The sequence below is a fragment of the Schistocerca cancellata genome, chromosome 4, assembly GCF_023864275.1.
Source record: "Schistocerca cancellata isolate TAMUIC-IGC-003103 chromosome 4, iqSchCanc2.1, whole genome shotgun sequence".
NCBI classification, from domain to species: domain Eukaryota; kingdom Metazoa; phylum Arthropoda; class Insecta; order Orthoptera; family Acrididae; genus Schistocerca; species Schistocerca cancellata.
In genome coordinates, this window is record NC_064629.1 from 712,343,920 (window position 1) to 712,361,402 (window position 17,483).

Sequence of the window (17,483 nt, forward strand, 5' to 3'; positions counted from 1 at the left end):
TTTTATTTGATAGGATTACATAGCGTACAGTGAGTGTACATGTAATACATGACACGTCAAAAATAGAAGACATTTATTATCACATACTTCCTAATCATTTTTCTTACATTCTAACACCACTGATTATAAGTAACAACTGCCGAGAATTCTTCCGGGTTGTATGACCATGGTCCATGGAACTCTTCTACCCTGATGTTTCGTCCGAAGCTACATTGGACATTTTCTTCTTAATATGCTCCTGATTGCTTTTTCCTTGTAATGTGAACACCTTTTTATTTCTTGAAAGTTTCATTTTCCCAACACTATCACTCCATACTACAGGTATGGTTCGAAGAGTCCTTGGTATACTGCACAGAAGCTGTTTGTATATTGTGATAGCTGCCTCATTATGAATATGACGGAGCTGAGTTTATTACAGCCAGAATTAATATGTTGTTTCCATTTCAGTTCGTTATCCACAGTAATACCTAAGAGTCTAGCGTATTATGCTTCTTCCAGATTCATTTCATCCACCTCTAACCCATGCGCACAGCCTTCTCTTTATTTCTAAACACTGTATACATAATCTTTTTTTAGGTTTATAACAAGTCCATTTTCAAGGAGCCACTGAGCTGTGGTGTTTGCAGACAAGTGTGCTCGTCTCTCAAGCTGTACCACATTTTGATCACTGTTCAGTATTGTCATGTTATCTGCATACAATATTTTCTTCTCTCTCTCTTCAACACCTATGTCATTAACAAACAGATTAAACAGCAATGGCCCGATTGGGGATGCTTGCGGCATCCCATATTTGATGGCTTTGGTTTATGAATGATATGCATTCCCTATTGGTATATATTGTTTCCTGTTGCAAGAGTATAATTCTACCCACTCGCCTGCTTGCCTTCGGATACCATAGTTTTCCAACTTTCTTATCAGTATTTCAGGAGAGATCCAGAATCATTGCAGATACAACTTGTTTTTCGTCTAAGGACTCTATAATTTATTCTGTCAGTCTAGCAATCGCTGATTCTGTAGATTTACTCTTCCTGAAACCATTCTGTGATGGTATAAGAATGTTGTATTTGTCCAGATAATCAACTAATCTGTTATACATAAGTATATCCAGGATTTATGGGGAACCTGGTATCATTTAAACTGGCCTGTAGTTGTTGGGGCCATTGTTATCCCCTTTCTTGTACACTGATACCACGCTACTTATCTTCAGTTTCTCTGGAAATATTCCATCTCTAAAAGACCTGTTTGCCATATCCAGCATTTGTGAGATAATTGCCCCACTTACTTGTTTTATTCTATGATTAGATATTTCGTCATCACGAGCTGATTCCTTAGACTTCAGCTTTTGTGTAGTTTTCTTCAATTCATCTTCTGTGACTGGTTTCAAGAACATGCTTCTGTTTGCTGTTTTGATAACTAACCTTCTTTAGTGGACTATTCCATTCAAATTTTAAGTTCTCTATCACATTTATATAGTTATCATTGCGTATGTTAGCTATTTCTCTACCGCCTGTAACCACTATGTTGTCTATTTTCATTGACCTGATATCTCTTTCATTTTCTCAATCAAGCTTTTTCATTTCGTTCACCATTAATTCCAAGCTGACTGTTTTTTGATTTCATTATGGTGGCATTAACTGCTCTTGCTTTTACGTCTCTTACTATTTTTCTATACTTTATTCGTAGCATTTTGTAATTTTCAGCTTCACCCCTCCATCTCAGATCCTGCAGCTTTCTTTGCAGTTCTGTTATGTCACTGGTTATCCACTTTGTCTGATCCTGCATCTTTTCTCTTCTCTTTACTTTGGCGAATGCTACATAAAATTTAGCAAATGAATCATACTTTTCATTTTCTGCACCTGTAGGGTTTCATTTCAGGTTTCCCTGCTTAATATTGTTCTAAATATATTAATATTTTGCTCACTGATGTTCCTGATTTCTTTGGTTGCTTGTTTTGGTTCTTATATTATGTCTTTATTAATGTGGAAGCAGATCAGCTGTCCATGACGATCAGATATTTCTGTTTGTACTACATATATCTCATAGCTACACCTACTGATATTGGTAATGATGTTGGCAATAACTGTCTGACTTTGAGGTCACTCTTGTTGGTGCGGATATTGGCGTCTTAATATTGTATTGGATTAACAATTCTTCAAAATCTTGTCTTGGTTTCAATTGTTTTCCCATATCAGTTTTGAAGTCTCCACATATAACAATGTTTTTCTTCATATTCTTTCTTAGTAAGTTACCATTTTTTTTTCAGAAATATGTTAATCTTGCCACTTGGTGATCTGTACACACAAAACAATCTAAAATCATCAGTCACTACATCACAGCACCTGTAATTTCAAAGTCTTTTTCTCTAACTGTGAGTAATCCCACACCTTTACTGTTTGCAGTTGTTAGGGACTTAACTCTTTTATTAGATATGGAATCTCCATCACCTTCATGTTTGGATCTACAGAAGTAACTGGATAAGATATAGACCTTTATTGTCAAGTTAACGATCTGACCTCCAGTTAGACCATGTTCACTGAATACATAGTATGTCTGGTTGTATGTCACCTAGGACTACTTATGCTTCCAGTTTCTTGTTACCAATATATTGGATTTCTGATGTAGTGCTTTTATGCAACTTTCCTTTTGCTGTCTTACGTGTTCTGAGCTGCGTTCTGAGAGCAAATTCTGCAGTGCCTCCTTTTTTGTGTGGTGCTTATATATTTTTTTTCAGCTGCAGCAATTGATTTTTCATCCCCATCAGGCCATATTAAGTTTCCCTTGCTTCTGTTTAATTTGCAGACATCTGTAAACTGTTACAGATCCTAATCTGTTTAAACGCATGCCATCCTTCCCCAGGCAGTTTTCATATAGAAATTTGTTTGGGTCTATGAAAACTGCCCCAAGATGATAACACTGTTCTTTGACAGCATAATTTATTTTAGAGGTATATTTGCACTCACTGACCTTTTAATGATTCCGCTAAGTACCGCCGGAATCCCTTATAGATACTTCTTGCCGAACGAATCATATTTCGTGTTTCGTTAATTATTTCTTCTTCGCTGCTGCTTCTTAAATTTGTTCCAACGTTTATAAATACAGCACTGTAATTAGTCTTGGTTTCAGAATCGGGTTTTGTATTCGTTTGTTTTGAATTTACCATATTTTTAAAATGTTTGCCAAGTTGTTGCATTCTAATTCTCGATCTGACGTCGATTTTGCAGTTGGGGACAGCGATATTTTTCAGCAACGAATCGCAAATTATTAGAAACTCATTTACATCCCCTTGCATAACTGCAGCCTTTTCTTTTACTGTAGGCCTTCATCCTCCATTTATATTTATCTACAAGTTTTTGGCTTGCTGATTTTATCGTGACATCGGAAACGCTGGTTGTGTTGTTTGTAGGGTTCGTAGGCGCACATGTATTTTCCCGGTCTTGCTTTTCCGTTTGATTTATTTCGCACACATAGGATTGATTTTTACGCATTAATCTATCATTTTCTTTCTTTATAGTCAATATATCTGTTTTTATTGTTTCAATGTCACTTTGTTGTAGATTTATAATTTCGTTTCTCGAATCCACTGCACTTAAAAAGAGTGTCCGTTTCGTGACGTAAACAGCCGTGGCATGTCCAGGGAAAAATCATCACTGATGAATTTCATATTAACTTTTTCGCATTCTTCGTGTAACCAGAAGTTGCACTTTTACGCCTAAAACACCTTTGATCACTCGCTTTTCACATTCTCTACGCGAGTAACTGTTTATTTTTTGCCTTTTTAACGAGAGCGAAATATCACTACACTTTCTTATCGGCGCCATCTTGCGTGTAATTAGTACAGACTGTGTATGCAAAATAATTTGGCTGAAGATAAGTATTAAAGATGGATCAAATACTCCTATAGATTCCCTACCTCAATGTAGAGACGAAATATTTCAGGGAAACTTGGAAAATTAATTGAGAACAAGCATTGCTTGCTGGGGAATTAGTGACCGTTGAGATTAAGTTTTTCAGGACAGCCACAAGTTGCACTCAGTACTTTTTATCGACCGGTTACACTCAGTGTAAGAAGAGCATCGACAGAAACTGTGGAGTGTACAGTTCAAGGTAGATGGCTGATTAAACTGTCAAGGAGAGGCCACGACGTTGAGATCACGGATTTACTTCAAACTTTGTACAGCTAGTAGGACATTAAAACAACATAACGTGCAAGCAGTAAGTTGCACTACTACGCCAATTTCGAGAAAATCGCAGGAGAAGTTTTACGCACCCATTACGTAACTGATGAATCTGTGCGATGATGCAGGCTGTAAGAAGTCATTCTGGGCAAGTGGTTTTTGTGAATAGTTAGGGCAACGCCTAAAGAGGGATGGTTCATTTCCTTTTTTTTCTTTGTAGATTTTAAGTGGCGGAGCCAAGTAAGGACAGAACTGATGTTTGGTGATTGAAGTTAGCTAACTAAAAAGATAGGTCCACCAAAAAAAAAAAAGTGGTTAGCGATTGCGCATAGGAAGAGGCGACGGTTAGAATCTTGGTAACATACATTTCTCAGTCAATATTTCTTCATCACTGGTCACATTATTTAATTTATATGACATTGAAGTGGTAATATAACGAAAAAAAAACCACGCACATTTTCATGAAGTTTTAGTGAATTTCATGTTATTTATCTACTTACTATTTTTAATTCAATTTTTATGGACGAGTGACAGGCTTGCAAAACTCAAATAAAATCTCGATAAATAATTATGCGAATGACGTTTTTCAGTAATATAGTAAATCACAGTGCCAGACCACAACAGTAACGTACAATAACTCTTCGGATGTGCTCTCGACATCAAACGTTGCAGAATGGTATTTGTCATACAGACATGGAAGACATAAATTGAAACGACATCTACTACATCGAATTAATACAGTTTCGCGGCATTTATAGGGAATGTTCATTTCCAAGGGAAAACACACCTCGGTGACATTTTGAAAAATTTCTCTCCCTGCCGACATTATAGATTAAAAATTAGTTCATCGTTGATTCCTTCACTCAGATTTTTATTACAGAGTGCAGCTGATCCTCTGACCGAACTCGCTGAACTACTGTGCCGGCTTCCACTTAACCACCATGAACTCTACCGCCTACGTCTGCGTCTACGTGACAACTCTGGTTTGCACAATAAAGTGGCTGGCTGAGGGTTAATGAACCACCTTCATGCTGTCTCTCTACCGTTCCACTCTCAAACGGCGCGTGGGGAAAACGAGCACTTAAACTTTTCTGTGCGAGCCCTGATTTCTCTTATTTTATCGTGATGATCATTTCTCCCTATGTAGCTGGGTGCCAACAGAATGTTTTCGCAATCGGAGGAGAAAACTTGTGATTGGAATTTCGTGAGAAGATCTCGTCGCAACGAAAGACGCCTTTGTTTAAATGATTGCCACACCAATTCACGTATCATGTCTGTGGCACTATCTCCCCTATTTCGCGATAATATAAAACGAGCAGCCCTTCTTTGAACTTTTTCGATGTCCTCACCTGACGATGTCAGTCACCTATTCAGAGATACATAAGCCACATAAGAGACGGGTAAAACTTCTCTCCTGATTTTCTCGGAATTGCCAGAGTAGTGCATCTTGACAACTTGCACATTATGTTGTTTCAATGGCCTACTAAAGGTTTACAGAATTTTAAATAAATCTGATACCAGCGTCGTGGCCTTCCCTTGCGAGTGAAACTGGACAATAAAAGTACTGAGTGTGTGATTTGTGGCTGTCCTCAAAAACTTAAATTTGGAAAAGGTTGCATGTTTATTTCTTGATCGTATTACAGTATTAGTGAGAGATTTCAACTCAACAGCTACTGAATGGAAGTGATTAGGGTGGGTAGTAGGTATAGAGAGAGTCGTGTGATTTTGTTCTAAATGCTTTTTGTACAATTTACCTTGAGCAATTAGTCACTGAAATAGGCCGTGAGGATAATTCCTTAGATCTCCTGGTTACAGACCAAACATGTTTACTTAGTTCATGTAGAGGAAGGTATCAGAGATCATTGCTAACATTGGGTGTTAATAGAAATGTTAAGAAAGATATGTAAGTGTGACAAAAACCAGATTTCAGATTACGTGAACTACCTCATCAGACATTCATCTCTCTGAGTATGAACGTTGAGTAATGAGAACAAACGAACAAAATTCAACAGAACTGTACGAAAGCCTTAGATCGGTAGTCGTAAAACTGCGACCCGCTGGCCGCATGCAGCCTGAATTAAGTATTCGTGCGGACCGCGGTTCTCAGCCGTATTTTATAACAGTATGTACTTAGCAGCGAACAAAAAATGGTTCAAATGGCTCTAAGCACTACGGGACTTAACATCTGAGGTCATCAGTCCCCTAGACTTTAGAACTTCTTAAACCTAACTAACCTAAGGAAATCACACATATCCATGCCCGAGGCAGGATTCGCACCTGCGACCGTAGCAGCAGTGCGGTTCCGGACAGAAGCGCCTAGAAACACTCGTCCACAGCACAATAAAAAATAAATAAAATAAAATAAAAATAAAAAACTAACGTTAAGAGCTTCTTAAGAGTGCAGTTTTCCTGCTCACTAACAAAAATACTTACAGAGACAGTAATATTTTAAGACGTGCTTAGACCTAATTTTAATTGACGCTGGTGAATTCGACCGTCAGCTAAGTAAAATTGGTCCCCTTCCCCGGAGGCGGAGGAGTCACTCGCATGGTCACTGCGGTATTGCGGGATGTGAGACAGAGAATGTTGTTCTATTAGTCTTGCAACTCACGGGCATGCGCGGATCGTATCGACCAGCTACTATTGTATAAATTTTGACACGGACGTAACACGGATTAATTAATGTGCGTTACACATGCTGTCTCCCTACCGTTCCACTCTCGAACGGCGCGTGGGGAAAACGAGCACTTAAACTTTTCTGTAGCAAATAACATCAAATTATTTAAGGCTGTTGTAATACAATTCAGTGAGTAGAAGAAAACTAGTATTTAGTTTATCAAACTTATAAGGACAGATATTTGTATTAATCCAAGTCATCCGCACACATGGTGAAATCAACACCACTTCACGTAACGATAGTGTCACAACTGTTCGACTGCTCAGACTGGCAGCAATGTAAAACAGATCACAATCTACAAGAAATGTTCAGAATAGTACCGACATGTAGCGATCAGTACTTTGGGGTTGCCAGTCAGCTTCTCGCGTGTCTACTGTAGAATAATACTGTCAGTAACAAAAGTGACCAATAATTATAGAAGTGCAATTTTCGCTCTTCAAATTACAGAGACTTGTGAGACTTTCAAGTTTTCTCGATACATTTATCATCGCGTAAATGGCTTAGCACGGACATAAGTTTACCCAACGCATTGTAGATGTTAATTGCAACTGCAGTGCACTTAATATTATATTGCACTTGACAGTTAAGATATCTGATTAGGCCAATCCCATCTTGCAGTGTAGCATACTTACTCTGCATAGTTGCCATCCGACCGGCATGCGCTCTATTAAAACTATCGGTGCACCGCTGCAGGTGCTAATGCAGTGCGTCCCTTTCGTTTTCTTTTTTTATCCCCAACAGTCTATCCCACTATAATGAGACTCCTGTCTCGCATGATAGTCAAAGATTCTGCATTTAGAAGACGTAATATAGATTGTACGCATTTGAATAGGTGCAAATATGGACGAGAAAGCCAAAAAAATTCATTGCAAGACACATTAATTAAATAATTTTAATTCTTAAATTTACCGTTAAAGAAATAGTACTTAAAACTAAACTAAACTTCTCCCGCACAGGCTATGAAGTCCCAAAGGTACCGACTGGTCGCCGTGTCATCCTCAGCCCACAGGCGTCACTGGATGCGGATATGGAGGGGCATGTGGTGAGCACACCGCTCTCCCGGCCGTATGTCTGTTTCCGAGTCCGGAGCTGCTACTTCTCAATAAAGTATCTCCTCAGTTTGTCTCACAATGGCTGTGTGCACCCCGCTTACCAAGAGCGCTCGACAGACCGGATGGTCACCCACCCAAGTGCTAGCCCAGCCCTAGATTAACTTCAGTGATCTGACGGGAACCGGTATTACCACTGCGGCAAGGCCGTTGGCAGAAGTAGTACTTACCACTTACAATTGCTTGCTGTACGTGACTCAGTGGTCGAATCAAAAATATACTGCAGGAAATATAGTAGGAGTGAGAAAAGTTGACTGGGCACCTCAGGGACGAAGCTGGGTGCAGGGGCAGATGGATTTGTCATTGCAGGGTAAAGGGTTTCATAGGGGGAAGGTTTTCTTGTTTGTCTTCCAGTGCTGACAACTCATGGGCGCGTGTGCCTCGAACTGGTCAGCTGCTATGGTATGAATTCCGAACGGAATTAATATGGATCCGTGAGGGTGCATTACAGAGACGGTCATCATCAAACATGGTACATATTTGTAGCAAAGAGTATGAAATTAAATTAAGGCTGCTGTAGTACAAAGCAGCGGGTAGAAGATGAATGTCACTCAGCAACATCTAGTAAATATTTGTGATCGTGCATCCTATTGTATAATGCATTTAAATATAAGTGTAGTTGCTATTATTAATCAATCATCTGCTAACACAGACAACTCATCAACACATTGTCAGGTACTTAACAGTGTCACAGCTTTAGGGTCGCTGAGTGGTGCAGCAATCTGAAGCAGAGAACACGAAGTGCTCCGAATGGTGCTGATTTTCAACGATCAGTACCTGGGGGGGGGGGGGGGGGCGGCAGCAGCTAAGTTAGTCTATTGGGGCCTCATAACAATTACATATCTACTAATTTATGTGGGTTACTAATTAATAATAACATCCTTAAATTTGCAGTTCGAGACACCACTCTGCAATGTTAGTAATGGCTCTTGAGAAAATAAGTTTGAGGACTACTGTTACACGCATAATAGAGAACCGGCACATGTTTGTACTGATGTAAGACAACGGTGAATGCGCCAATACGATCCAAGATGCATAGGTCAAGCAGAACCTGTACTTCGGCCTCCAACATCCCCTGACCTCAGTAGGCAAAAATTAGTAACCTTATAAGAGGCCATACAAGGAATCACGCCCTCCCAGCATCTTCTACAACTGTAAAAGACTTATCTGATCCTTTCTTACGGTCTTAATCTGCCAATAAGTTTAATCAGCACACACTCCACTGCAGAGTAAAAATTCGGTAACAATCAATATATCTGTGTGAGTGTGTGTGTGTGTGTGTGTGTGTGTGTGTGTGTGTGTGTGTGTGTCTGTGTGTGTGTGCATGCGCGTGCACAAGGTTCAGTCTGAAGATGGCTAGACGATCACAGCCGAAACACCACAGGAGGTGAAGTGGTTTGGCTGCATTCCCAGAACCTCATGAATCAATACTAAAAACTGTGTACAAATTACATTTTAAGGAAAAGGCATTCAAAGAAGATCAAAACACATGTATCATCTTCCATGAGTATCATCACATGCTCAGTGACTGTTTCAGTCAAGCATGGAAAGATTGCGTTACATGTAGAAAAACACATCAGTAATTCCTGCAAGTACGTCTGGTCTGTTAGCAACAGGAGTGATATTATGGCAACCAGTCTAAGAATGAATAAGGAAATACGATTGCGGTTAGGCTACATATTATTGCAGCTGAATCCAGCACTCCCAACAGTTTGAAAAATGTGAACCTTTACCGCCAAAACTTAGTGATAAATATTCTTTGTTGATCAAATAGTTTTGGTCCAAGGAATATCATCAGGTTTGTAAAACAATTACATCATATTGGGTGTTATAAAATGAACTGTGTTAAATAATAAAATCCACAAATTCATTACTGTTGTCACATAGTAATATAAATTACATCATCAGTCATAAAAAATGTGCGAAACAGTGCTCTGATTCATAATATGTAACCAGTCAGCATTAATGTTACAGAGGCTTTCTGCATAGTGCAGTACTGATGAATTCATGGATTTTATTATTTGATGCAACTGATCGTTGGGACGAACAAACGTCATTGAGTTTCATATAGCTTCCAATACGAAGTCATAGCAGCAAATATGTTATTGAATGGGAGCCTGTTGGAGGTAAAAGAAAGTAACTTAATCGTTCCGTATGAACCAGTATGAAGAGAATACAACAAATAGCTGTAAATACAGTAAATACACTCGATTTTGACGTTCCATGAAAATGTCCGTGTATTATCTCTTTGGCAACTCTTTGCACTTTTGAACACCAGTACACTCATTTAGTGAAGGACAGACTCATGTTGAACCCTTTACTTTGAAAGTAGCATAAAGGTCCATTTTTTAGTCTATAATAGCACTGCTGCTAACATGATTCTCGTGAACAGCAAATGAGATTGAACAGCAAGTCGTTCAGCCTTAATCACCTTCAAATTATGCTACCAGCAAAACAATTATGTATAATGTATTTACCTATCAGCTAGGCACAAAGGACAGCTGTGAATATAATTATTTTCTGTGACCCTTCAAAGAGAGATCTCTTTGACCAAATGAGGTATCGCACAATTTGTATTTACTTTAGTACGAGGTCAGTGTATTAAAATAGTAGCCTCAGGTGTTTGAATACAACCACCATCACACTATGAGAAATATGAAAAGAAACGTTTTAATAATGAGACCAGTATATATGTGTCCCATGGTGCCTCCTCGCAGTATCAGTATTGGCCCTTGAACAAAGAAGTTTGATGTCCACAGACAGCTTATGCCAAGCAAAGTTGTGATGGATTGTAAAGACCCGCCTTAGTTCAACAGCCATGTTGCTCCAAAAATAAAGGGAACTTCAGCAGAGAATAATCAAAACCAAAGTCTGGTTGACAAATAAAAACTGAACAAAGCCAAAATAGGTACACGGGGAGCTATCCATGAAGCTTTAAATTAATTAAAAAGTAAAATTCTATCTACCGGTTAGACAAAAAATCCTATGAAGTTTTGGACTTACAATGAGTCAGTAATTAACTAAATGAAACAATCATATGGCATTGATGGCTGGGAGTCTCCACCCAGTCAAGTTCAGCCACTGAGTTGCAAGCGTTTTCAGTTGATGCCACATTGAGCAACTTGTGTGTATTGATAATGATAAAAAGAATGATGAGGACAACACAACATCTATTCCCCGAGCAGAGAAAATCTCTGACCCAGCAGGGAGTTGTACTTGGACCCACTGCATGGCAATTAGACGTGCTGACCAGTCTGCTAAGGGGGCAGACAGTAAGTTAATAAAAGCAATCTACCAGTCACTTCATGATGATGATGGTACCAAAATGCAGGATGACCAAGAAAAGACTGAAATACTAAACTGCATTTTGTAAAAATGACTGCAGATTTTATTTCAGTTCCTCCTTCCAATCATTGGATGAATATCAAAAGTTCATATAAAAAAAAAACTGACCATGGGATACATGTAAACACAACGCGGGAAAGACAGCTGGGACTAATGGGATACCAACATGATTGTACGTAAGTTGAATATTCCCATAATGAGCAGGTAAACTTCCTTAACTACATCTTCTTTTATGTAATCTCTCCACAACCTCCTCCTTTCTATGTGAAAGCTATAGAAGTGTGTTAGTGTCATAGAAGTTATAGCAGAAATTTGAACAAAAATTATAAAATTATGTTGAATAAAAATGTAAATATACTTATGTAGCTTTCCTTGCTTTCTGTTTTGACAAATTTGTACTGTCTCATCACAATCAATAATCAGAAGCTAACTTGATCTTTAAAAAAAGTGTGAAGTGCTGGGAGCTCTGTCAAGAGATTTCTAACATTATAAACAATTTATGTTATATGTGACACATAACGCTTCACTCACATATCAAGAACTAAGCAATGGCCTTTTCAGTTTTGTTGTGACAAAGTCATTTCTACATTTAAAATTAATCTTTTACTACATTTCCTGATAAGGCTATTTATTTCTAAGTAAAAAAAGTTGATCTAGCTGAAGCCTTCTGGTATTAGGAGTAAGAAGAACAGCGTTACAAAAAACAGTGGCTGATAATGGCCTTATTAAGATCCAATCATTTCTGTGGTGACAAGACAAATTCCACTCAATAGCATAGATTTCTGAAAAGTCACTGTTACTGTCATTATTTAGTAAAATATTAATATCTTCCTCTTGATTTTCCAAAAGAGCTTCATGGTGTCACTCTTCTTCTACAATGAACTGCACATGATTGACAGCTTTCTTCCTATCTTTAGATGTGACTTTCCTAATAGCTACATTTGTGAGTGCATTCACTGCAGATGGGGTGAAATGTTCAAGCATAACCTTTAATTTTGGACCATACTAATTATGCTATGTTGAAATGGCAGAGACAAAGTAGCAGCCTGATGAATGTATGCCCCAATGTTTTTTCCTGTTCTTTGATTTTGTATTTGGTGAACCATCATTTAGGGAGAGATATTTAACTACCTCCAATGTTGCAATGCTGGAGCTGATCATCTCCTTCTTTTGCTTTGTCATGATAGATGTCAGTAACAACAGATTGATAAGGAGCATGATCAAAAACATTGTTGATGGTTTGCCAAGATTTAGTATTAGTGAGTTTTTGAATAACTGCCAGCCGGAGTGGCCGTGCGGTTCTAGGCGCTGCAGTCTGGAACCGAGCGACCACTACGGTCGCAGGTTCGAATCCTGCCTCAGACATGGACGTGTGTGATGTCCTTAGGTTAGTTAGGTTTAATTAGTTCTAAGTTCTAGGCGATTGATGACCTCAGAAGTTAAGTCGCATAGTGCTCAGAGCCAATTTTTATTAATAACTTAGTAAACACACCATGATTCATTTCTCAAGATAATTCCTTGTATTCTTTAATTTAAAGAACAGGAGATAGTTTGGGGAAAACCTTGTGATGTGCTTGCATGTAAAATAATAAGTCTGCCTCTCTTGCCCCATTTGTTTTTGTCACCTGAAGAGCACTACTTGTGAATATGGCAAGCATTGACCTATGTTGCATCAGGACACACCATATCATAAATGTCATACATCTGCCTGAGTAATTGGAATCACCACCTACTCTCTCCACTAACAGTTTGTGGACACATAAATGCCCACACGTTGTGCAGAAATGGGATAATGAGGTGCGACTATATTGGAAAAGGCCATTTTCCTTAAGGGTAACCAATAATTTGCTGAGCATCAGATACTCCTTTCAGTGATAATTATCATAAATATTATAAAGTATAACATAGACAGCAAATGAATCTATGTTGGTAGTTCACATACTCAAAAATGGTTTTTTACACAGTTTTCAGCTTCAACGAACACTGAATTTCTTCTTCTTCTTCTTCCTTGACCATTCTTTACCAGCCTTCACCAACTGCATATTTGTTTGAATTCAAAGCAGCAAGCAGGTCACTGTTAACATTGTCTCTCTCAAAGTAAGTACTATGCCAACAATTTCTCTTGACTGACCTCTTGAATCGAATACTCCCAGTGATGCAGAAAAATTTGGCTTATGCAGCATCTTTCTATTCTCCTGAAATGCAGCCCATGCCTAATGGAGTGATGCCTCTCTTTGATGTCAGTTACAATGGAAACTGGATGAGAGAATGACTCATAATTTTATTGTTTTGTAATGTCTGTTAACTTGGTAAATATTTTTATTAAATATAAGAAACTGTTAAGATCATACCTCTGTCAAATATCCATAAGAGCTACTCTGTGTTCAGCTAATGTATTTTGGGACATTTTAAAGTAATAGGTAGCTCAAGCCAGTTCACTTTTATAAAATTGTTGTTACTAACTGATAACATAGTTAATTTCTTTAAATTTAGCATATTTCCTAAACCGTCTTATATAAAATTGTGCATAATAGCACCTGAGTTTACAAGTGTTGATGGACGGACACACACACACACACACACACACACACACACACACACTCACTGCTGATATATTAAAGTTTCAAAAGTTCCATTGCCTTTGCTGCCTGAGTTGCTGTTGAGTATACATTTATGATAGTGCTCCAATGTTTGATCAAGATTACTTCATTTTTGTTGTTTTGAGCTAACACAGATCTAAATCAACTGTTAAGTTTTGTAACTACACATGCAACATTCTTCTTTGTTATGTAATTATTTCTCTATTCATAGAGGTACTGTCCCTTAGATGCCTCACTTTACCTCTGCATGTGTGTACACAAAATCTGTTTCTCAGTAGTAGCATTACATCATTTAAATTAGGCTTAAATGGGAAATGTGACCAGATTTACATAAAAAAAAACAATTTAGTAATGTCTCTGTGGTGGACATCTCTAAATGAATACTATGCTCTTAATTATAATACAACCTCATAATCACATGCTTTTGTTTATAACTTCCATGCTCAAAAACACTATATGGCCTATATGGTTGCATATATGGGAAACTGTCCACACTCTTATAACCTTTAACACAATTTTATTGGATAAAAGATATGGAAACAAACATCATACACAAAAATTAATACTGAAAGCTTAAAGCAGAGTTTATGGATGATGACTAAGGAAATAATGTTACTCAGTTTATTTTTTAAATACAAATAAGTTTACTCAGTTTCACTCACATGTTTGTACACATACACGAACATTCAGCTATAATATATATAATACAACAGACATTTGTAACTTCAAGCATACAATATTATCAAATATATCACTCTTCTCCAACACTCAGCTGCATTTGACAGTGTCTTTAAACAATTCTCCAGAATGAATTGACCCCTATGGGTTTGTTCATTGTATCACTTCAGGACAAATCAGGCTTAACTTCTGCTGAAATGACTGTGAGAATGATGACAGTTGGATTGCTCATTAGCTATAAATAGGTGATATGTCACAAAAATTATAAAATGAACACCAATTACAAAAATCGACTGAGGCTCTTGTTGCCTACATATGGAAAAATTTGAACATAGGGTAATGATGTGGTAAGTAATGTGCATATTGTATCTGATATATGAATCATAATACAACATGACCATTCAAAAATCAGAAGGAAATATCTTCAGTGGAAAGTACATTATGACAGCTAACAGCTGCCTGAAACACAGCAAAATTATTTTTGAACTAAAACAATATGCATCAGAAACAAATTTTTCAGTGCAGATAACTTAATTTTACCAGTAATATATTTTCTGCAGCCTTTCTGAGACGTGTTTTGCAGCTATGAACATGTTTGCACTTAATTGCAAGATAGAATCAGAAGCCTCCCCACTCCAATATTTATAGCTCTTTTCATTGGAAACATGCATTCATTAGTCAATACTCAGAAGGTGGAGCAGAAAGGCACTGATTCTTTACTGTTACCAAGGTCTTGATCATGGTGTTTGTATTGTTAAATACAGATTTATTAACTTACATATATAATTTCATTATACAGCTTACACAGTCTCATTAACACCATAACATTATAATAGACAGTTTTCAACATCTATTACATCATTACACATAGAAATGAAATATTTTTACAAAAGTGAATGTACAATAATACTGAAGGACAGTATCAGTCTGTAGACTGATGAATAATGTTCCATAGCTTATAGTGCAGATTAAACTCTACACATAGCAGCATATCATGGCTGGAAATCAGCATGTTGATATCAGGTTTGTTTCCTTTCCCTTACATCAGCTATTTCTGATAATAAGGCAGATGACCCATTCTGTATGTGCTGAGAGGAATAGAAGTAGGAGGATGTTTTGTGCTGTAGATGTCCTCTGGTTCATATTCAACGTCATAATATATTCCACTTTGGTTCTGAAACAAGGAAAATTTGAAATTTTTACACAGAGAAACAAACATAATAACAAATGAAATCTGCAATCTACAAGCAAATTTACTCACAATTAATTATTACTGTATTTTTGAAAACATTTCCTGAAAAGGAAGAACCTATCAAAAAGGGATTTCTGTTATTAATGCAAATATAATATTCAGGACATCTTCAGTATCATTCATGTGTGCTGTGGCTCAATAGTATTAACTAATCCTTAAGAGTATAAGTGCTGCAATACGTTTTTTACACAGCATCTTTTATGTACAGAAAAAGTGATTAACAGATTATATACATTGAACAGATTCATAACTGTTTTATAATGAACAGTCTCTGTATGTGTTTCTTTTTCTTTTTGGTACATTTGTCAGTTATTCTCCTGTTGTGTTGATCTGTGAATATGGTTTTGAAATAAAAAATTAGTACTTGTCAGATTAGGGTATCCATTTTTGTATGGGAATGTGCTAAGCTCAAAAATCTAGTTCTCAGAGCAGATTATGGAGCTTTTGGAAAGCCAAATGTTATTTGATGTGTGTAACGTACAACAATGATACAGGAAATGAAAAAAAAGGATACTTTTCTTTGATGGCACAAACTTGAACAGCTGGAAATTTAAGGCTGAAGCTCTCTTAAGTGAGCTTATGTTTTGTCAAAAGACCTTAAACTAAAATGTTGGAGTTTATCAAGATGATACAGCTGAACAACCACCACAAAAGAAAAGGTTTGACTTAAAGAATATCATAAAAATGACAGGGAGTGTTTCCAAAGCTATGTGGGTGGGTCATGAGCCATGTTTGGATTGCTCAGGTGATAGAGCACTTGTCCATGAAAGACAAAGCTCCCAAGTTTGAGTCCCCAGTCTGGACGTAGTCTTAATTTGCCAGGAAGTTTCATGACAGGGAATGTAAGTCACAAATTTGTCAGAAAAAAATGGAAGTGAAAACAATTTTTCTTTATCAAATGATACTGGGAGTTATTCAGATGACTAAGAAGAGTAGTTACTGGATAACTGAACATTTGAACATTTAGCTGATGAATTATTTGTTAAACTAAACTAAGGGAAGATCCAAGAAGAAATAAAGTTGATAAAGCAGGTGTGCTTATGTTAGTGCAAAAAGTTGGAGAAATCAATGTTGAAAGTGCTGTTTGCAGAAAGAAATTCTGAATAAAAATAAAAGATGTTCTTGTAGTAAATAAATTAGAAATGGCTGGTTATCACATTGACTATAAAAAGTCAGTCAACTAAGTTCTAAATTGTAATGAAATTATAAAGGAGATAAGCAAAATAGGATTTGAAGTGCATACTCTCAAGCAATGGTCTACAAAAAGCCAAGTCTTCAAATCTAAAAGCAAATATGTGAGCTGCATGGAAGGTACTGCATACTCATTCTCATTTACCGGCAAGATGATCACTTTAACTGACTGACAGGGAGGTGCTTGGTCCTGTAATACATGAGTCTTTTAATGGAATAAAGTATATAATTACTTTCATTAATACTCATACTCATCTTACAGTACTTTAGTTTACATTCTTCAATAAAAGTTGAATTTTTTCATTATTTTAAAGTATTTTATGGAATAGCTACTACTTATTTTAATATGAAAATCAGCACACTTAGATGTTGTACTGGTCTTGAAGACGTTCAAAATGGGATGAAGAAATACTTCAAAGAAAAGGGCAGCAATTTGGTTTCTCATGAAAATCAAGT

General features: G+C 37.1%; 1 protein-coding gene across 2 annotated transcripts in view; it reads right to left on the bottom strand.

Moving 5' to 3' along the window:
• Positions 1-14,507: 14,507 nt before the first annotated feature.
• LOC126183854 (mucin-5AC-like) overlaps positions 14,508-17,483 on the bottom strand; it is a 282,254-nt gene continuing 279,278 nt past the window's right edge. For both annotated transcript variants that reach the window (XM_049926143.1, XM_049926142.1), the window contains exon 15: positions 14,508-15,758. In XM_049926143.1, coding sequence (XP_049782100.1) covers positions 15,633-15,758 — 126 coding nt within the window. In that variant the 3' untranslated portion in view covers positions 14,508-15,632. The remainder of the gene's footprint in view (positions 15,759-17,483) is intronic.